The sequence below is a fragment of the Leucopleurus acutus genome, assembly GCF_964270905.1.
Source record: "Leucopleurus acutus genome assembly, chromosome: 5".
Classification (NCBI taxonomy): Eukaryota; Metazoa; Chordata; class Mammalia; order Artiodactyla; family Delphinidae; genus Leucopleurus; species Leucopleurus acutus.
In genome coordinates, this window is record NC_139147.1 from 104,092,261 (window position 1) to 104,116,057 (window position 23,797).

General features: G+C 38.1%; 1 protein-coding gene across 1 annotated transcript in view; it reads right to left on the bottom strand.

Moving 5' to 3' along the window:
• PPM1L (protein phosphatase, Mg2+/Mn2+ dependent 1L) overlaps positions 1 to 23,797 on the bottom strand; it is a 332,274-nt gene that overhangs the window by 123,670 nt on the left and 184,807 nt on the right. The window contains exon 2 of the mRNA XM_082839903.1: positions 9,708 to 9,882. Within this exon, the coding sequence (XP_082696029.1) occupies positions 9,708 to 9,882 (175 nt within the window). The remainder of the gene's footprint in view (positions 1 to 9,707; positions 9,883 to 23,797) is intronic.

Genomic DNA, 23,797 nt, shown 5'->3' on the forward strand with positions numbered 1-23,797 from the left:
TTGTGGCAAACAATGACAACTTGATTAGAAAGGTAAAACACAGCTCTAGTCAAATGTTTTAATCACCAGAGGCAGCACATCCTTATTCTAAACCTCAGTATTAGCCAGCAGTTTCCAGTATTCTCAGCAAAGTTCTTTACAATTTAAAATTTTATTTGCACACTGCAAAACTTGGATATATTTATTCTCAGAGTGCATATGAGGCCTTCTATTAAAAAGGTAACTTGAAAAATGTGATTTTTAAAAAAATAACTCCCCATCATATCACTTTTACAAAATTCAGTCTGAATTATCATTTCTTTTTTCTGTGGTGGGAGAGATCTCATAAGAAAGCAGGTGATGCTGATAAGCATATTAATATAAGCTAATTGATGTAAACTAAAATTAGTTGGACAGCGACACTTAGAATGTAGAAGGTGATGTTACAGCAGAGGTTAAGAATAGGTTTGTATAGATGGCCAACAGGCACATGAAAAGACGCTCAACACCACTAATTATCAGAGAAATGCAAATCAAAACTACAGTAAGGTACTACTTCACATCAGTCAGAACGGCCATCACTGAAAGTCTACAAATAATAAATGCTGGAGAGGGTATGAAGAAAAGGGAACCCTCCTACACTGTTGCTGGGAATGTAAATTGGTGCAGCCACTATGGAAAACAGTATGCAGGTTCCTCAAAAAAATAAAAATAGAGTTGCCATATGATCCAGCAATCCCACTCCTGCACATATATCCAGAGAAAACTAATTTGAAAAGGTACATGCACCCCAACATTCATAGCAGCACTATTTATAATAGCCAAGATGAACTAAACGTCCGTTGACAGATGAATGGATAAAGAAGATGTGGTGTACATATATATATACAATGGAATACTACTCAGCCATAAAAAAGAATGAAATAATGCCATTTGCAGCAACTTGGATGGATCTAGAGATGATCATACTAAGTGAAGTAAATCAGACAAATATCATGATATCACTTATATGTGGAATCTAAAATATGATACAAATGAACTTATTTACAAAACAGAAGCAGACTCACAGACATAGAAAACAAACTTATGGTTACCAAAGGAGAAGGACGGGAGAGGGATAAGTTAGGAGTTTGCGATTAGCAGATACAAAGTACTATAGATAAACAATAAGGTCCTACTGTATAGCACAGGGAAGTATATTCAATATCTTATAATAAACCACAGTGGAAAGGAATATAAAAAAGTATATACATATATATATAAAACAATCATTTTGCTATACAGCAGAAATTAATACAATATTGTAAATCAACTATGCTTCAATTTAAAAAATTAAAAAAAAAAAAGAATAGGTCTGTATAAGGCGCTGGCACATCACCAGTTACTGAGCAAAGAAGAAAAAAAGCATCACTCATAATAAACCTGCCTTTAAACATGCAACTGACATTCAAGACAAACAGTTCAAAGGATTTACGGGTTCTCTTATGATTTTCTGATTTATTTAAGAATTCTTTCTCAATTCCAAACCTAATTCTTTCCTCCTCTACGCATTCACTGTCCTCTGAACACACACTCTGTAGCACTAATTCCATTGCACTCTAGTTGTTTCTACCACTGTCACTCTGTCCTCCCACTCCCACACAGATGCGTACACACACCTGGAGTGAAGGGTCACGCAGTCATCTGGTCATTCCCAGTGGCAGGCACCATGCCTGGCTCCTAGGCACTCGGTCAATGTTTACAGAGTAAATAACTGAATGAACCAATGAGCGTTAAATGAACTGAGCACAAAATCACACACATTGTTAAAGCTGGGAAAGACTTCAGAAAATATCTAATCCAATGTCCTTTTTTACAGTCGATGAAACCAAGCAAAGAGAGGCACAATGTCTCGCCACAGACATAGAAACCAACCCCAGGGCTGGTGAATCACATATTTGGGTACTTTCAAACAGCCATGGTGGATAGTTTTCTAGTTTGTAGATGGCAAAGTCACTCTGTTTAGTTGCTACTCCCCCCCACTTTATCTTTTGACTTTTTAAATCTATGATATAAAGGGGGAAGTATAAGAATTATAACTGAAACTCAAATCAAGTTTGGTTAAAAAGATTGGTATTACTGGCCAGAAAGAAGTTATCAGTTTATAAGTGGATTTTAACTACCTCTTTTAGTCCTCTGTTCCCACTGTTACATGACTAATAATTGGCTGCATTACAGAAGTCTTCATTGTGTTTTTGTTAATCATACCACCATTCTCATCTTTTCACAGATAAGGAACAGACCTCCAAATTCAGGGATTCTATATGGTGACAAGAAATGAAACACAAATAAACAAGAGGGGCCATGCTGAAAATGTTAAAAGGTTATGGGAACAATAACTGTGGCATATCCATTCAGTAAGACACTATGCAGTCATTATGAATTACTTTTGAGTAGCTTGTAAGAGCATTGAGAAATATGATTATATTTCAGTGTTAAATGAAAAAAAAGGTATAAAATTGGGCACAAATTATTAAAACCCAGCAGAGAAAAATGACTAGACGTAAATATACTAAAAGATGGTGGTTATGTTTTGGTGGTAGAATTAGAGATTATCTTTTCCTTTTCTATTTTTCCATATTTTAAAAATGTTCTAAAACATATTTATATTACTCTCATAATGGAAAAAGATTTAACTTTTTACAGAAATTCAGAAGTTGGTGTCAGAGGTTACACAACCAATATTAAATTTCCCTTTACGACGTGTTTCTTAAGTTTCCCTGTTTTTCTCTTCCTTCCAAATCCTGACAGAAAGCCTCGGTGAGAACATCTTTTGAGCCCAGAAATAAGGTCCTGATTGAAGATATAAATTAAGGAAACCTAAAGCCACCTCTTCCCTTAGGACCTGTTTGAGAAACAGACTGAGAAATTCACTATATTTGTTAGAGTGAAGTACTTTCTGCAAAGGCCTTTTACTGAATTTTTTATGTTCTTAGAAAACCTGAAAGGGCCCTAAATAATTTACAGTCTCTTTCCTGGGTTTGGTTTCTCGATGTGTGTTCAATTTTTTTCTCCATGACAGTAAATGGTTTTCCTTTTGAGATCACTGATTACTCAGACATAATGGCTCAATTAACTCAGAGATGTAACTTTTAGGTACCGTCTATATTAAGAAGAATAAAATAAGCTCAGTAGGAGGGAACCCTCCAGCTACTTCCTAAATTGCTTACAGCACATTCGCCACCCTTTTAAAAAGCCATTTCTCCAAAAAGTACATTTCAGTACTTGGTGTCTCTTCATGGCAGGTAGCTTTGCTTGGGCTCAGCTCTCACGCACTTCTAATGTCAGGCTGCATCAGGCAATCACCAAGCAAAGGCTAACAAATTAATGCTACTCCTCCTTCCTCACCACCTCTGGGAAAATCCTACATGATTGCCTGACACCTGTCAATGGATCTGCAGGCCCTCAGCTTTAAACGATGCCCAAATGAACACAATAAGCAGCTGGCTGAGTTTTCTCCCTCATCTGCACTGTCTGGTCCGCTTTCTACTCGTAAGTGTTCTTTCTACATGGTAGAAACATGTGCTCATTGGAAAGCTGTCTGGGTTTCTAGTGAACTGTAAGAACAAATAAAACCTTTGCTGGTCTTAGGTTTAACTCTGAGAAGGAGATCAAAGCAGCAACTTAGGCAACTGTCCCGAGGCTAGAAGCAAGATACCACCGCTGGACTGTCCACCCTCTTACAGGCATAGCCAGCTCTTCCCAAAGGGAGAAGGAGGTGCTTTCTACTTCTGTTTCCCATGCCTTAGGGTTCTTGATTGTGCAACAGAGAGTATCATTCTCAAATAAATGGGCCTACTCTCCTCACAATTCCCTCAAACACAAGGCATTACAAATCACAGTACTTTAACAAGGGAATGTGTAGATTATCTCACAATTCCCTCAAACACAAGGCATTACAAATCACAGTACTTTAACAAGGGAATGTGTAGATTATTTATGCCCAAACTTAAGAAAAAATTATAAGCGATTTGAGATTGCTTAGAGAAATATGAATAATGTACAAGCATAAAAATAAATAATGCGAGAAAAGATTCCCTCTCGGGCTATTTCAACCCTTCAACTTTTGCCCACTATGACAAATAATAAATATTTAGGTTCATGATGCTCTCTGAGACAGTGTGAAATGCTATTTTGATCTCTTCAAGTCTTGCAACTGTTTTCCTTGGAAATTTCTCTCTACTAAACCCAATCTATTGAAATGTGTATGAACTTGTGCTCCCATTCAAATAAAAACATTAATGGATCAAATGCAAACCATATCTTCTCATGCTAGATTTTGCTTAGCATTAGTAAGTGCTAATAAAAATATCTAAGCAATCTTAACAGGAATCCATAAACGATGGCTCAGAACCTTTCCTTCCAAAATCTAATTTTGCTTCACTCATACAGTCTCACTGCCCTTCCCACCAACAAAAGTATGCCTGGGCAAATTCATGTGCAGATGCCAGGATAGCTAAGCGGTGGTCTTCTTTTAGTCAGATATTATAAACAAATTACATGGGCTGTCTGGGGAGAGAGGAGAAAAGCAACAGAGAAAGCAGAAGATTCAAGAAGAAGCTAAGTGCAATCTTGCAGAAACTATGGCTGCCTGAGTTTTCCACTGTCAAGATACCAGAATCATAGTTTTAGAAATGGAAGACATCAATGAGATCCTGTTCATACGTTCGATTTATAGGGAAATAGGCTTTAGGGAGGTTTGGTGACTCATTCAAGGTCATATATTTGGTTGGCAGCAGAGCTAGGAATAGAATCTGGGTCTTTTGGCTCCAAGACCTCTTTCAATTATACTACAAAACATCTTTATTCCTATTAACAGTCAAACTTAAAAATAAACCATTTGGATGAAAATCTTTATAAACTGGTTTATACAATCCCTATTTTTATATACAGAATATGATTAACATTATTGAACTGTTTATCTGTGAATGAAGGCCACCGTTATGGAGATCAATGACGTCAACTCTGTAATACAGGGTCTGTGAATGCTGATTTGACTTAGAGTGTAGTGTGCAATGCTGGGGATATGATGACTACTTTTTATGGATTTCTATGGATTTGCTCTTTGCTCTTATACCTTGCTGCTCTGTCTGCTCTAAGTGTAAGTATCATCCCCATCCCTCACCTTCTAATTCTAATTCTACACCCACGTTTTCTAAAGTCTGTTCCCTAGAGTCACATGAAATGCAGACAAATGTATATATTCATTGCAGCATTACTCATAGTAGCAAAAACAAAACCAAAGGGCTTCCCTAGTGGCGCAGTGGTTGAGAATCCGCCTGCCGATGCAAGGGACGTAGGTTCGTGCCCTGGTCCGGGAGGATCCCACGTGCCGCGGAGCGGCTGGGCCCGTGAGCCATGGCCACTGAGCCTGTGCGTCCGGAGCCTGTGCTCCACAACAGGAGAGGCCACAACAGTGAGAGGCCCGCGTACCGCAAAAAAAAAAAAAAAAAGCTTAGAGTGAGGGAAATATACCCAAAATGTTTACAATGGTAGGATTACAGATAATTATTAGCCTCTTATTATACCCTTCTACTTATTTCTATTTATTTCTGCAATAAAAGTGTAACACTCAAATTCAGAAAAAGAATTTTTAAAAAGAAAATGTCACATTGGAAAATATAACCTAACTGGTCAGAACTATATAAAATAATAATATATAAATCCTAGGTGAGAAACTATAGCCTCTGTGACATGGTATGGTTGCATGTGGCTTTAGCTTTCTTCCCATTTTTTGCTGGATTTCAAGTATGTCAGGTTGCTGGAGAGTTGAATTGTGAATGAGTAAAGCATTAAGATATATATGTATTTAAAGGGGGCGAGAGGATACTGAGAGAGAAAGAGAAAGGAGGGACAAAAGGTCCTGAGCCAATGCTTTTAGACAAGCATCTAGGGATTTTTTTTCATTAACTGCTTTTAGAAGTTTAGAAGCCACAGATGGTGGTAACTGTCATTAAGTCGCTCAGGCTGATTTATCAGTGGATGAGCATTAAAGACAAATTAACCTCTCAAGAGACCAGGATATTGTCTAATTAACAATTAGCTACTTCCTAAAACTGGGAGAGCTGAATTAAGAATGCAAGGAAGTAAAACTGGGAAAGCATGGAAAGAAGCTAAGCAGTTTAAAGCAAATGAGTGGCTTAGTGTAAGATGTTTGTATTTGAAGGTGTTAGATATTATTACCAATTTTCTGTCCTGATTCCTTTGTATGATGATGAAATTTTTTTCTGTTAGATAGTAATAACTTTTGATATTTTCTCCTCTTTTTTGGAATAAAATCATTCATATGTTCATATATGGGTAGTGGAGGAGAAGGCAGTGTTTTGATTTCACAACTCACGGTGACATTCATGTGTCACCTCATGCAGGAATGACCAAGGGCAAACGGAGCCTGGAGCGGGTGATTTAAAGGTAGCTGTTGCCTGACTTCTCAGAGCTTCTGAAGATATTTTTAAGAATTTGCCTCTGTCTCGCCAAACACTGCATGTCAAGAAAAAACTCAACTAGCACTTTAAACTGGTCTCAGTGGTAGACAAGATCCAAATCTGTTCTCATTCAGCACTAGTGGCATTTGCAATATGAAGGACTAAGGACTTCCCCAAATATAATATATTTTACTATCATAATAACCCTGTGAGATTTTATTAGCCCAACTTTATACATGAAGAAACAGAGGCTCTAGGCATTAATCATACCAGTATTAAGCTAGAGGAAAGGCTGGGAATTTAGATCCTCTAACTGTCAATCCTGTAGTTATTTCCACTATTTCATGCTGTAGAGTGTATTGATAGATTAATTCCATGCCAAAGTATTTGTTCCTAAGGGTCACGTACGAATGTCCCTCTGCAGATTAGATTAATCATTGCTCAACAACAGTGCAGGTGAGTGGAAAATTATTCCTGAGTAAGGAAAAGTTGAGCGGTGGGAGGTTGCAGCGGATGTTGATTCCCGTCTTGGTGTCCCCTTGGGTCCCTTCATCACATGGACTGCATCTCTCTTCTCCTCACAAACCCATGTTCATTGTTTGTCCCTCAGGGTTTAGGCAAATGCCTCCCCTAAAGAATTCCATTGAAAACTTGAGCCACTTTCATTATTCCTTTACACCACATCCCCTCAGCTTAACTTAAAATGCTTGTGCATATTACAGAGCATACTTATTTCAAAATCCTCAGGAATTTTTCTTCAGAAGTCATATATCTATGTTTCAGCGCCCAGCTAGACTTTATTAAGGAAGGTCTCTGTTTTCCTTTTCTATACTCATACCCCTTTCTTCCAACTGCCTAGCATATTGCTATGCATTCAACAAATGACTACTGAGTGAATGAGAACCTGCATTAATATGGTGAAAGCCCAGCTGGATTAGCAATGAGGAGGTTGGAGTCCCAGCTCTACAACTAAGTAACTGTGTTACTTCAGGCAAATCTGTGGGTCTCAGTTTTCTCATTATAAAATGGTTACAGGTAATCCTAATATTTATATGGAACCATAAAAGATCCAGAATTGCCAAAGTAATCCTGAGGGAAAGAAAAACAAAGGAGGAGGCATAACCCTCCCAGATTTCAGACAATACTACAAAGCTACAATAATCAAAACACTGTGGTATTGGCACAAAAACAGACATATGGATCAATGGAACAGAATAGAGAGCCCAGAAATAAACCCACACACCTATGGTCAATTAATCTTTGACAAAGGAGGCAAGAATATACAATGGGGAAAAGACGGTCTCTTCAGCAAGTGGTATTGGGGAAGTTGGACAGCCACATGTAAATCAATGAAGTTAGAACACTCCCTCACACCCTACACAAAAAATAAGCTCAAAATGGCTTAAAAACTTAAACATAAGACATGACACCATAAAACTCCTAGGAGAGAGCATAGGCAAAACATTCTCTGACATAAATCATACCAACGTTTCCTTAGGTCAGTCTCCCAAGACAATAGAAGTAAAAGCAAAAATAAACAAATGGAACCTAATCAAACTTATAAGCTTTTGCACAGTAAAGGAAACCATAAACAAAATGAAAAGACAACCTACGGACTGGGAGAAAATATTTGCAAATGATGCAACCAATAAGGGCTTAATTTCCAAACTATACAAACAGCTCACACAATTCAATAACAACAAAAACAACCCAATCGAAAAATGGGCAGAAGACCTAAATAGAGGTTTCTCCAAAGAAGACATACAGATGGCTAACAGGCACATGAAAAGATGCTCATCATCACTAATTATTAGAGAAATGTAAATCAAAACTACAATGAGGTATCACCACCTCACACCAGTAAGAATGGCTATCATTAAAAAATCTGCAAATAATAAATGCTGGAGAGGGGGTGAAGGAACCCTCCTACAGTGTTGGTAGGAATGTAAATTGGTGCAGCCACTGTGAAAAACAGTATGGAGGTTCCTCAAAAAACTAAAAATAGAGTTGTCATATGATCCAGCAATCCCACTCCTGGGCATATACCCAGACAAAACTATAATTTGAAAAGATACAAGCACCCCTACATTCATAGCAGCACTATTTACAATAGCCAAGAAATGGAAGCAACCTAAATGTCCATGTAAAGAGGTTAAAAGGCTGAATGAAAATGTGGACAGCTTAATAACTAGAAAAACTGCATCAGTGGTTAGGCATGTGCAGCATTTTTTAAAAAATCTGCTCTTCGGTTTGCTATTCAAGCTTGAAATCAAATGTTAAGAACGTCAGCATTGAGACTATTTAAGATCATGTGAAAGAAAATGAGATGTAAAATAACAACTTCCTGTAGAAATAAAAACAGAAGCTCCTGGTATTAAAAAGGAAATTAATACTACCAATGTTTGACCATTAGAAACCTATTTTCCCATACTTTTTTCTCCATTTCTGGGGTGGTGGGGGCGGGCAGGGGTGGTATGACAATTTTAATCAAGATATTTTTCCTGAATAAGTCTAATTTTGTTAAAGATTTTAATAATTCCAAGTAACACTGCACTGGTTTCATTAAAATGAGGTTTTAGCCGACAAACCACATAATAGATAAAATGGTGATGTAAGGAGGTCTATCCAGGCCTTCATTAATAAGCTCCTTTGGATAATATGAACTTATGGAAGGCAGTGAACCAAAGTGTCCAGTGTGGTGTTAGGGCTAGGATTCATCTGAGGAGCTTAAGGAAAAGAAAGCCAAGTTCAGCTTGAAACTTCAGGAAAAAAATGGTACCTCTTTAGAAAAGAAGATCTCTGAAATTAAAAAATAACACTTGAAGCAACTAACAGTTCTTGGATTATTGGATGTAAAAGTTTTCAGCTAGGATCCAAAATTGAAGTGACACTTTAAAAGATTAAATCAACAGGAGCACATGGTTGATAAAAGGCCAGAACAATTCCATTTTAAAAAGAACCAAAATTTTAAAGGGATTTGATATTTAAGAGCCATTTTTAGAAATCTCCTGATGAAATCTTTGATACTAAAACTGCAGAGAAGAAACTTACTGTTAATCCATGTTATATAACTTTGAATCCAGTCTGCCCTTCATCTTCTACCAAAGAAAAGGACCTAATTTAACCAAAATCTAAAAAGAAATTTTTTCCGGGAAAAAACATTGTGTGTGTGTGTGTGTGTGTGTGTGTGTGTGTGTGTGTGTGTGTGTGTGTGTGTGTGTGTGTGTGTGTGTGTGTGTGTGTGTCTATTAAAGACCAACATACCTGCTTCATCATAGGACACAGTCAATTTTTCTAGCATTTCTCGGTCAATTGATAGAATCTGCTGTTCGAGGATGGTCTGGTAAGACAAAACACTATTTTCTTTGTCTTTCTCGTAGTCTTGAAGATGCTGTTTAAGGGCCTCTGGGAGTCGAGATTTTACATATTCAGCTGCCGTCTGCAGATAAAACAAGTAGAGAACCCCATGAGTATTTCTCATCTTAGGCTTTTCACTTCCCCTCAGGTGCTGTAGTGAGAGCTCAAAGTACTGTGGAACCAACCCTTGAGACAATCACATCCTTGTCACTGTTGTCATTTTTAGACTCTACTGTACCAAGTAAGGTTGATCTTCAAATACACAGAATTACAGACCTCTAAGAGTTTTCTATCAGGTTTAAAGGTACAAAAGATGATGGACTGGCATTCATGGAGTCGAACTCAGGGTTTCAGCTATTCCAGTGAACCCAGAAGGCCCTGTGATAGTAATTTTACTGGATATAAATCGGACTCGCCCTAACCTAGAATGCATAAGCTAGTAACTCATCTCAGCAGTAAGCCGTCCTATGCTGTGGCATCCAAACCTCTGCTTTGCTTTGTTGTTCTCTGCTCATTAATGCTTATGCAGGAACTCTTGTGAAGCAAACAAAACGGAAAGCCCTCTGCTAGGGCCGATGACGGAATAACCGGAGAAACAGAAAACGAAGAGACCTGAAACAAATATGCCTCAACCTGAAAAGAACTGCTCACCACTTAAATATCTTGGCCTTTAGACGTTTTATTCTTAACTTTTCTCCCCTGCTTCTACATTACCTGCACAGCGTACTCCCAACTAGTAACATCTGAAATTACACACGCTGACTTTCAACCAGGTAAGCAAGCTTCCCTTGGAGGTAGGAAGGAAGACATCTGTCCTTTGCAAAAGACCTTCCCAAAGACTCTGATACATTCTTCTGGTGGACTGGGGCCATAGCACACTCTTTTCCCTTCCAGTTAAGAATCACAGTTAAAGTTAAGCAGAACTATAAGGGAGAAATTAAGTCATACGGTAGCATGTATGACTCAGGAGAATTGAAATTCTTAAAACATATCTCTTGAGAATGCCAAGAGTTTTGGCATCTTCTTACAGTGCAGTCCTCCATCATATGTATAGGGTCTAAGGTTGATAAATAAATGAAGGCATACATATATTGTTTAAAATTATACTCACAATCACTAGAAAACTAAAATAGAAGAAACTGTTGAACAGGATTGTCTCTGGGGTATGGGCCCAGAATAAGGTGAAGACACATCTACATAGTTTAATATTTTTTAAAAATTCCTGTAATTAAAAAAAATTATCTTTAAAATATGTTCTTTTGGTAAAGAACCTTCGTAGTTTTCCTTCTAAATGTTAGCACAGTTTAGGATGAAAAGAAACTTGCCAGAACAATGACAACTGACTTCTCAGGAAAAACTCACTGGGAAGTGGTGGAAAAAGTTATATTTCAGTCTTCAGAGTGGCCAAATATAGCACACAACACTTCATTTCCAGACTTACGTTTGGATCCCCTAAGTCGGTTGCTGATGAAATTACAACTTTAAAATATCACCAAACACTGTTCATTTTCTCTGCCAGCCAGCTACTGCAGAACAAATAAAATTATTCCATAGAATGTAAATGGACTCAGCACATTAGCACAACATATTTAATTCTAGAGTTTTATAACAATTTTCTCCTGACACTGGAGAATGAAGAGACATCCTGCAGAATAACTCTTTTAAAATTCACACTACCTTGCTATTCAGGGTAACACGTGTCTTTAATTTTTTTCCTTGGAAATATCTATGAGGTACAGGAAATAATTCCATAATGCACGTTTAACAAATATTGGTGTATTCAGTATAACTGAAAGCATACCACACGTTTCCTTCCTATTGTGTCCACTGGTGCAGGTCTTGGAACCGGGCCTATATTTTTTACTATAGTGGAGTTAAATTTTGGCATTTCATTTCTAAAACAGTAAAACCTCATGTATAGTCAGCCCTCTGTATCTGTGGGTTCCACATCTGTGGATTCAACCAGCTGCAGACAGAAAATATTTGGAAAGAAACCCTGCCCCACCAGCCCAGGTAGGTGCCCTCAGCCAGCACCAGAGCTCCTCCAACGTGGCCCTCAGCCTTGCCCATCCCATCGGGCACCCTTGGCAGGCACCGGCAACCCCCCAAAGCGGCTCCCGCCCCAGGGGTCAGCCCTGCACACCAGAGCACCTGCAACAGTTGTAGCCAGTCCTTACAGCCAGCTGTACTGGGGGCCAGCCCTGCACACCAGTGTGGCCTCAATAAGAGGACCATTTTCTTACACCATATACAAAAATAAACTCAAAATGGATTAAAGACTTTAAGGCCTGAAACCATAAAACTCCTAGAAGAAAACACAGTCAGTATGCTCTTTGACACTGATCTCAGCAATATTTTTTTGGCTCTGTCCCCTCAGGCAAGGGAAACAAAAGCAAAAATAAACAAATGGGACTACATCAAACTAAAAAGCTTTTGCACAGCAAAACAAAAAGGCAACCTAATGAACAGGAGAAGCTATTTGCAAATGGTGTATCTGATAAGGGGTTATTATCCAAAGCATATAAAGAAGTCATACAATTAAATTTTAAAACTCCATTTAAAAAATGGGCGGAGGGGCTTCCCTGGTGGCATAGCGGTTGAGAGTCCGCCTGCCGATGCAGGGGACACGGGTTCATGCCCCGGTCCGGGAAGATCCCACATGCTGCGGAGCGACTGGGCCCGTGAGCCATGGCCGCTGAGCCTGTGCGTCTGGAGCCTGTGCTCCGCAACGGGAGAGGCCACAACAGTGAGAGGCCCGCATACCGCAAAAAAAAAAAAAAAAAAAAAAAATGGGCGGAGAACCTGAATACACATTTCTCAAAAGAAGACATACAGATGCCCAACTGACACATGAAAAGATGCTCAATGCCATTAATCATCAGGGACATGCAAATCAAAATCACAATGAGATATCACCTCACACCTGTCAGAATGGCTGTCATCAAAAAGACCACAAATAACAAGTGTTGGTAAGGGTGTGGAGAAAAGGGAACTCTTGTGCACTGTTGGTGGGAATGTAAATCGGTGCAGCCACTATGGAAAACAGTATGAAGGTTCCTCCAAAGATTAAAAATAGAACTACCAAACGATCTAGCAATTCCACTTATGGGTATTTACCCAAGGGAAAAAACCCACTAATTCAAAAAGATATATACACCCCTATGTTCACTGTAGCACTATCTACTATAGCCAAGATATGGAAGCAACCTAAAAGTCCAGTAATACATGAATGGATAAAAGAAGATATGGTATATATACGTACAAAGGAATATAACTCATCTATAAAAAAGAATGAAATCTTGCCATTTGCCACAAAATGGTATTATGCTAAGTGAAATAAATTAGGCAGAGAAAGACAAACACTATGTGATCTCATTTATATGTGGAACCTAAAAAACAAACGAACAAACCAAAGAACACAGAAACAGACTTATGGATATAGAGAACAAACTGGTGGTTGACAGAGGAGAGGGAGTGGGAGGTTGGGTGAAATAGGTGAAGGGGATTAAGAGGTGTGAACTTCGAGTTGTAAAATAAATAAATCATGGAGATGTAATACACAGCATAAGGAATATATAGGCATCCCTTGTTTTATTGTGCTTCAATTTTTTGTTTGTTTGTTTTTAAGAGTTGAAGGTTTGTGGCAACCGCACATTGTAAGATAATGGTTAGCATTTTTTAGCAATAAAGTATTTTTTTCAGAAAGTCTTCATTTTAAGCCATGAAATTGTTTCTGTAAATTGTTTTTTTTTAAACTTTTTATTTTATATTGGAGTATAGTTGATTAACAATGTTGTGTTAGTTTCAGGTGTACAGCAAAGTGATTCAGTTATACATATACATGTATCTATTCTTTTTCAAATTGTTTTCTCATTTAGGTTCTTACATAATATTGAACAGAGTTCCCTGTGCTATACAGTAGGTCCTTGCTGGTTAGCCATTTTAAATATAGCAGTGTGTACATGTCAATCACAAACTACCTAACTATCTTACTCAGTGGACTCAGCAGATGAAAAAAATATTTTTAAATTGAGTTACATTACATTGGTTTCTTAAGACATAATGCTATTGCACACTTAATAGACTATAATGTAAAAATAACTTTTACACGCAATCGGAAACCAAAAAATTCGTGACTCACTTTATTGCAATATTTGCTTTATTGCGGCAGTCTGGAACCAAACCCACAATATCTTGGAGGTATGATTGTAGTTGATAATACTGTAATAATTTTGTATGGTGACAGACAGTTACTGAACTTACTGTAGTGATCATTTTGTAACGTACTTGATTGTCAAATAACTATGTTGTACACCTGAAACTAACATAATACTGTATGTCAACTATACTTCAATTTTTTTAAATTCCAAAAAAATACCAGAGTTCCCAAAAGCAAAAAGTGAATTTGTCATGCCAGCAACTATTTACATAGCATTTACATTGTATTTAACAACTATTTACATAGCATTTACATTGTATTAGGTATTATAAGTGATCTAGAGATGATTTAAAGTATATGCATAGGTTATATGTAAATATTACACCATTTAATATGCAACTTGAGTGACTCATATTTTGGTATCCAAGAACCAATCCTCTGTGGATACTGAGGGACTACTGTATAGAGTTCTTTCCTCTGGGAAAGATTTTTTAAGAGGAATAGAAAGAAACAACTCTAGCAAAATACTAGCTTCTATCAAGATATTTCAAGAAATCACCTTTATACTGAGGTGATTCTCTAAATGTATTCAAATGTCAGTCAAAACCTTATGTTCAAGCATAAACCTATGCCAAAAAACAGGATGTCATACAAATACCTTATGATCTCGCTTATATGTGGAAAATAAAAACAAAACAAAAACACAAAAACCAAACTCATAGATACAGAGAATAGACTGGTGGGTGCCAGAGGTGAGCAAAATGGGTGAAAGTGGTTAAAAGATATCAAACTCCCACTTACAAAAAAAAAAAATAAGTCCTGGGGTTATAATGTACAGCATGCTGACTATAGTTAATAAGGCTGTACTGCTTAGTTGAAAGTTGATAAGAGAACAGATTTTAAACATTTTCATCACAGGAAAAAAATGCATAACTATGTGTGTTTAACTAGACCTTATTGTGGTGGATCATTTTGCAACATATACAAATATTGAATCATTATGCTGTATACCTGAAACTAACATATCATATCTCAATAAAAAAACAGGCTGTCATATTATTAACTGAGATTGGAATTATTGCACAAGTGATAGATAATACAAATAGCAATTTAAGTTTTAAAACTTCACTAGCATTCTAAAAATGAAGTGAAAAACAAAATTAAAATATAGGATTACTTATCTATTCTTTAATCAATGGTAAGTGCTACTAGAAGTTTAAGTCCTAAATTGCATATTCTTATAACCTAACTATCAGAAACAGTACTTTGTTACGATTTTCAGTGTCTTGCAGTTGTGCGGTACTTTATACTTTTCTGAGCAATTTATGCTGTTATCATTCTATATCTTCAAAATAACTTTGAGTGAAAGTAGGCAAATTATGGATTTGGCCGATCCTTCACATCCTTCAAAGTAGGCTCAAATGCTAACAGTTTACTCTGTTAGTGAACCCACCTAATAGCAACCAACAGTCTTTCAAGTATTTATAGAGGTACAGGTATTTTCGCTCCCCAGTTTGGCTGATGTAAAGACTGAATCTTACACATCCTGTGTTCTCCCAGCACCCAGTTCAGTACTTTCTACCATAGAAGCTTAATATCTTCACTGTATCCAAGAATCAGGGACTTTGAGATAACTTTTAGAGAAAACTTTTGGACAGTTCATAATTCTTTGCCTGCAATCAGAACTTCCTTTCATGATTCTAGAAACAGCATACAAGTCTGGTTTTCTACTGGCAAATGGAACTACACCTGGTCTTCAATCATTATTGGAGCCATTATTTTAGGAAGTAAATGGCTGAAACCCAAATCATCATTCGCATGCCAACATGGTAAATTATGTACTTCATATACAAAGCTGTATATGAAGCTTTATTTAACGACTTCCTCTCCATAATTGTTTGATCTTTTCCATTCTTGCCTTTATTTCTTCATTTGGCAATGAACTCAATTCTGCTAGGGACTCTCTGAGCAGTCATGTAGAATGCCTCAGAATTGTGTCCGAGTGAAGGGTTGCCTTGAGGGGTGTTAACTCCTCCTGGGCATTCAGGTTTTGCTTGTCTGAACTGCTGAGTAGGTTCCCAAACATACCCCAGGTGGTGGCAGAGAAGCCTCAGGACAGAAAGGGGAAGACACAGGTTCATCAGTTCCGGTTACACCTGGGAAGATGGTTAACAGCTAGAATAAAAAGATGAGCTAAAAGCTTGTGAGGTAGGGCACAAAAGGTGCCCAAAGCACCTTCTTACGGAATGTGCATACATTCATATCACCCATGCCAACTTCAGTCTGGAAGACAGAAAAGGGCTAGAGTTATACTATACCTGTAAAAGGACTCAATGGATAAAAACGATAAAAGAAGCAGATGATTGAGGATCTAAATTCTGGGAACCTAGTGGATAGAATGCTGATCTAGTAGGTCATTATGCTAAAATGCTATTTACTATAACAGTTGAATGTTCTTTAAGAAATAACCAGTGTATATGAAAGAGTTTGGTGGGGGACAGGGAGGGAGAGTGCAAAAAAAAAAGTGCATTTCAAAAGCTGCTAAACGCTTCACAGTTCATCTTAAAAAGAAAACCTGTTGCCAGCCAATTCTAATTTATTGAGCGTCTGCTGAGTGAAGCACATTAGATTTGACACTGTTGGGAGAACAGACCTCTGCCATCAACCTGCAGTTTTAACATGCAAACAGCACACACAGGTGAAACACTGGAAAAACACATTTTACAAACTAACACAAAAACAGACATGAATCTTGAGATGAATTTTGTTTAACATATGAGCTACTGTGAGTGCTGAGCGGCCTCTAGGGAGAGAAATTAAAGAGGGCAGAAGAAAAAGAATCAGGAAATCATTCCGGTGTTTAAGGATCAGTTTCGCGGTAAGAAGTTCTTGCTGGAGGAAAGAAAAGCAATCTAGAAAGTAGTGAATGTGAGTTCCTGGGGAGAAATCATAAAAGAAGGTGATGAAACTAGGAGTCTGAGAGAGCTGGCAGGTGGAGAAGTTTTAACTCCCTGTTAAACCGGGGAGCTTTGATTTGTAGCAGTTAGTAACAGGAAACAACCGAAACATCAAAAAGAGTGAATAAATTATCAAATCTTGTCTGAGTAAGAATGTGCTTGCAGTTGAGCTTAAAATGCACTGAAAGAGAGAAAGATTAAAGCAGGGAGACAAGTAAAAAGTCTGAAGGAAAGGAAAATGGCCTTCTACACTGTGATTGGAATATAAATCGGAATATAAATCGGACACTTTTGGGACAGCAAATGAAAAAAAGTAACAAAAACTTTAAAGTAATTTACACTTTTAACCTAGTAATTGTCTTTCCAGGAATTTATTTTAAGAAAAAGTTAAAGATGAGCATAAAGACTTGTGTAGCAAACATGTTTATCAAGGTATTATTCAAGATAATAAATGTTTGTCTACAAATTGGTTGATTATGTCATGGGATAGCCAAGAAATGGAATACAATGCAGCTATTAAAAATCATGTTATGAAAGAATACTAATAATGTAGGAAAACGTTTATAATGAAGAGCAGATTACAAAGCAGTTTGTTTACGACACATATGAGGGGAAAATGGTTGAATTACGTTAATATGAATCATTAGTTATCTCAGACTAGTAAGAGTTTGGGTGATATTTTTTCTCTATGCAGTTTTCTTCATTTTCCAAATTTTCAAAAATAAAAAAAATAGAAAAATGATTGACCGCTTTCTATGTGCAAAGCACTGTGCTGAATGCTTCACATGTGTTTACTTATTTCACCCTCACGAAAACACTTACTGGTTTTCACAGCTGAGGAAACAGACTCAGAGAGGTTAAGTAATTTACCCTTGGTTACGCAGTGAGTCGTGGATTGGAGCAGGAATCACCAAATGCTTTTGAACCAGAAAAGAAAAAAATTTTTGTATTTTAAAAAGAAGGCAATGCCTACTGTGGTCCCTTCTCTTGCAGGGTAAAGCAGCCCCAGACTAGGATAAAGCCATTGAGAAGAGAATAAAAGAGCACATGAGCAAAGCCTGGTGACAGATGGAAAAGAAAAACCCATAAAATGGCTTCAGTGTTGCAAAACTGGAAGCTAAAGATGATGGAGATGCTATTGAAAACAATGGGAAAACAGAGTACAGTGAAACGTATTAAATTTACTTTGAACACTTAACTGTAAGCCTGAAAACCATCCACCTCTCTGTATTTTATGGAATATCCACCACCCCTTAAAAAAAGAAAAACCTCTGGGAGGAAAAAGTATTATTTTACAGAACTCCAAAGAAAAATATCATACTAATGATTTTGGTTACAAGTTCCAGGGAGGCAAAAGTTATTTCCAAGAAAAGATATTAAATTAAATTTTAATAGAGCCTCCGTTAGAGAAAGATCAGGAGTAAATTAGAACTATGTTCAAATCACTTTTAGTATTTTTCTCTAGGACTTTGCCAAGGGTAAGTTACTATTCATTTTAACTTTAACAGATTTAAAATAAAAATAGGCTTCTGATGTCCTTAACCATGAAAACATGCCTTACAATTTTTATTTAGTACTGCATATTTCATAGTTGTAGGAGGTTTTTTTGCCCCCTTCTTTTCAATCAAATGTTCTATTTTACTACCAAGTCTAAGACCTAGTATACAGCATATAATTTTATATTTTAAAAAATTAGGTATGGTATTCAAAGGAAAGAAAGCTTCTCCTACACTCAATAAATTCTTACTTAGAAGATATTTTTTAAATCAAGGAATGGATTTTATCATTAAGTTTGTAATGAGTTGTTATAAATGTTGATCCTGATGTAAAGACCCAATTTCAAAGCAAATTTGAAAAACCAACAGATGAGATTCTAAGATTACAAAACCTTGAAAATGCATCTTAAGAAGAAATACCCACTTTTGCCTCAAGGATGGTCCAGGCTGTGCTTTGCCAAGATAAGAAGTTTCAGGATTTTAATATCTTTCCAATTATCTGATTTTATAAATTACCCTTCCCCCTTCATTTTATTTAATGTGCGTGCACACACACACACACACACACACAGAGTAATGTGGCAGAGAGACATCCTCAAGCTCCACTGAAATGAATGGGACGAATAATTGATGGCAGCGCCTTTCAGTTTATATTTACACAATATATATGCCTGGCTTGGAACACACGGTGCTGCTGCTTCTGATATGAGTGTCGATTATGAATGGACACAGGCTTCTAAGACTGGATCAAAAGGAGACTAAAGCAAAGGGGCTGATCCTGGGACCCATGCTAAGGCTAAATTTAACATTGATGCCACACACAATAAGGTGCTATATCTGGCTCCAAGGGCATCTGATCAGTGACCCTCTGAGGAGAAGCAGATTTTGACAATGAGGAAGACACACACAAGGGAGGTTAGGTGGGAAATCAATTCTGCAAATGCTGAGTAGAAAAGAGCTGAATTTTAGGAAACAGTACCTCAGGGATGGTCGCTAGGTATTCAGGAGATAAAAGAGAGATCATAAAGCAGATCATTCAAAATTCGTGCCACAGGAAGACAGAAGAGAGGAGGAGGTAATATTTTTATCGCAGACAAGGTTGCCCTGCCCTTGAAGGGAGGTGAGTGCACATGTGCTGAGTTGACAGCAGCCAGCATGGACGGCACGTGAATTTACTTAGGTCCACCTTGGCATCCATCTTTCTTAGGGTAACATACCATTAACTTTTGACAACTGCTCTTTGGCTCCAGGCACTTCAAAACAAAGTCAGAGCGAGCGCCCTTGCCCACCAGCAAGAGGACAGAGGCAAGGGAGTTGTTCTTTTCTCTCGCCTGCCAAGAGTGTCATTTCTTTCCATTTTTAGTCTTTGCCACTTCTAACCTGGAGGGGTTATTTAAATAAGAAAAACCTCTTTGAGAGGATGATCTTGCACTCCTGAATTCATAATTCTGTCTCAAGAAGGCAAATTTGATTCCTTCGAGACACATGGCATCAGGAAAAACTCTCAGACTTAAACCTGAAGTGTGTCAATGCTATCCTATGCTTATGGAGATCTGAGATTGCTCTGGAGAACCAAAGCTGTGGACGTGCAAATGCTAGTCAGTTGTGTGGCAAAATGACCACCACAGAGGGCATGACACTCAGCATGCTAGGGACTCGGAGCCATATACCCTAACCTACTTAATACGGAGAGTGAAGTTTTCATTTAGTTTAAACACTAAGACGACGACCGCTAAGTTATAGGTTCAGGACAATTCCTCCGGGATTCCTCAAGGGACAAACCTTTAATAACTCTATCAGTCATCTGATCCATATGTAATCTGAGGCATATTCACATGGTAGCACCAAGCATGCTATAGCATAAAAATATAATTAAAACTCCACTTCTTGAATGATGGCTTCCCTGACAGCAGATGGAGGCCTCATATATATATATATCTATATCTATATATATCTATATCTATATATAGATATAGATATAGATATATCTCGCAGTACGGCAGTATCAAATACTGTTTAGCCATGTGGTCCATTTTCTTATTATCTTGGTGAAATCTACATTTAAACTCTAAGGGATTAAAGATTTATATTTTTACAGTCTAAAGAAAAGTTGAGGTTATTTCGCTACTACTACTACTAAAGTGATGATTAATAAATTCTTTGGCCCTTAGTTACCACACATATTCCAGAGAGTCAGGGGGAACAGGCCATACTATATTAGTTCCACGGTCCTTCTTTTTTCTTTTTCTTTTATTTTAAAGCACATACACACACCTAAGTTCTCCTGAGAGATGGCAACTTTAAAAACTGCCAACCAGTAGAGTTTTTCTTAAACCTGTCGAGAAAACAAGCAGCACGCAGCCAGAGTGGTCTTGTTAAATTTGTGTGATAGGTGAGTTCCTTTGTCTTCAGCAGTTACAAAAAGAAGTAAGATATTGTTTCACATTCTATACACTTGAGATCATTAGAAGAAAAACGTTTGTTTACAGAAAGAAAAATATTCCCTATTTGAAAGGAAATTAATTACTGATAAAATTCCCTTCCATTTCTGAACGTTGGGCTATAAAGCTTGACAAAAATTTAACTTCCATGAGCGCTATACAAATGTATTCTAGAAAGTTCCATGCATAACGCTAACTAAAAATGTCCTTGGGGATTCAGGAAGCCAATGGGACCAACTGTTATAACGAATTATAAAACACACATGAATTATTAATCAAAAAGGACTCTGTAGCTATGACCATAGAGCAGTCCCTCAGGGAGTCAGCCAAAAGCTCCTAGCTGGCAACAGGGCCAGAGAACCCCTCCTGGGCCTCACTTGACTCCTGCCCATAGCTTCCTATCAGGCTCTTTAGGGAGCACGTCCAGAGAGCAGGTGTAGCCACGACGGTAGGGAACCACAAGGCCAATGCCAGTTGGGTTGATGTCCCCAATTTGACATGGCTTTAAGAACTGCCTTCAAGGGACTTCCCTGGTGGCTCAGTGGTTAAGAATCCGCCTGCCAATGCAGGGGACATGGGTTCGAACCCTGGTCCAGGAAGATCCCACATGCCACGGAGCAACTAAGCCTGTGTGCAACAACTACTGAGCCCATGCACCACAACTACCGAGCCCACGAGCCACAAGTACTGAAGCCCGCGCGCTTAGAGCCCATGCTCTGCAACAAGAGAAGCCCACGCACCGCAATGAAGAATAGCCCCCACTCGCGGCAACTAGAGAAAGCCCACGCGCAGTAACGAAGACCCAACAGAGCCATAAATTAATTAATTAATTTTTTAAAAAAAGTGCCTTCAAAACCAGTATGAGATTTAGGCTCCTTGTATGTGCAGTGGGGGTCTGGAAAAGGGTCCATCTTTCTGTCCAGGAATCTGGTCTAACGTAGTGTGATTTGAGGAACCCAAGAAGGATCCCTGCCCCCAAATCATTTTCCCTTTTGGCTTTGAGCCCTGAAATTATAACATTACAGCTTGCAATCTCTGGTTTATGCCAGTTCTTCCCCTTCCCAAAAGGCAAATATTTTAAGGAAGAGTAATACATCAAGAAATGGTCAGTCTTAGTGTGGACATGTTGATTTTTACACACAGGGAGGGGGAATGAGAAGCAGGAAAGCACCCAGAGAAATCCCTGGGAATAAGGTGTAAAGTTGGCAAGTAAAGTCAGGAAAGACAAATGTTGTCTACTCAGAAATTTAACCCTGTATAGAGGAAAACACAAAAATCTGTACTGCCTGAAAGTGTTATTTAGTCTTCACCACCACTGGCTCTACCCGCAAGACCAACCATCAAAACTATTTTGAGGTTAACCTGAGAAGGAAAATGTAATTTGTTGCATCTCACACGTAGGCCAATAAAGAATGCATTCGGTAGCCATCTACCGCATATTGCTTTTTTTTTTTTTCACTTACTAAATTTATATTATACCCCTTTCCAGACAGGATATGAGGCAACTGATCACAACACTGTACTTTCTATGTTAATTAATTTATAACATTGAAACTAAAAATGGAGTAACTTTAATATATTCTAAATATTACATCTTAAGGAGCCTTCACAGTGCCTTTTATGTTAAAGGTGCACAATATATGTTTTTACATAAATGAATGAATGAAGTCAAACAACATGACCAATCTCAGTGGCACATTGTTTTAAAACTACTCCTGTACGGATAGGAGTCATCGCTTATGTTGCAAACGTATCTTCCAGAACAAAAGCTATTGCTGCCTCACTAGAGCTGCCACAGCACTGCCCTTCATCAGACCTCTACTACAGCTCTCTACCACTTCATTCATAGTGTCTCCATCTAGTCATCTATTTGCCTCATCACTAATTTATGAGCAACTAGCAGGTAGGACAAAAGTTTTTTCACATACGACGGTTTCCCTAATATCTAGCCCAGTGCAGGCATGCTGGAAGAAAATGATGGAGAGGGGGTGCTTTAAAACTAGGCGTAAAACCCTGTGAGGGATCATTCTATATAGCCACAAACATAAAAGAAAAAAGGACCAGGCCCCCCTGTGATTCTTTCTATCACTCTGACATTTGCCATAAGGCATATAGTTGTCATACTATTTTATATTTCTTGGGCACCAAATCTTGTTTAATACCATAGAAACAGGATGGCTGGCTGGTTTAGGCAGAGCCAGAGTTTATCTCAAACCAAGAAAGTGTTTCTTGTAATTTATGTATAATTTCGAACCTAAATGAAAATCTGACGAGAGCAATGGATCCTCTTCCCAGAAACACACACAAAGTATCTAGTGTCCCATTTTAGGAACCCAGGTATGAAGTTCATGAACCGGATCACCTTGAAGTCTTATTAGATCCAAGCATGAAAAGGGCACTAGGTACAGGGCTGTAGTTTTTCCTACAAAATAATGTGGTTAGACTTGGTCAGTATTTCTCAAGGGTGGTACTCCAACCGCTTCCGAAGCACCTGGGAGGGGGGGAGGGGTGTCTTAAAAACGCAGAATATGGGTCCTGCTCCATAGTTAGTAAATCACAATTTTTCAGGTAGGACCCTAGAATCTGCTTTTTAAACTTGTGCTGCATTTCAACAAGCTCACTGAACGGTGAAACCCACGGTTTCTACCCCTTTGAGTTCTGATTTTATAACATCTAGGCACATGTGTTCTTACAAAGCTAGACCACAAATTCTGATGTACATCCAGAGTTGTACCAGACTCTCCACAATAACAGCCCTCTGCATCCCCCAGGACTCAGTTTGGCAAGTAAACATTTTTAATTCTTGTAACAACCTTGACTGTGCACAGCGACATTCCCACACGGCCTGTCTACCCGCAGTGCCACGGACTTTTTTTACGGCATCAAATTGCCAATCTGCTCAGCCTCTGAAAGGGTGAGCCCTCCCTAAAGCAACCTAACTGAC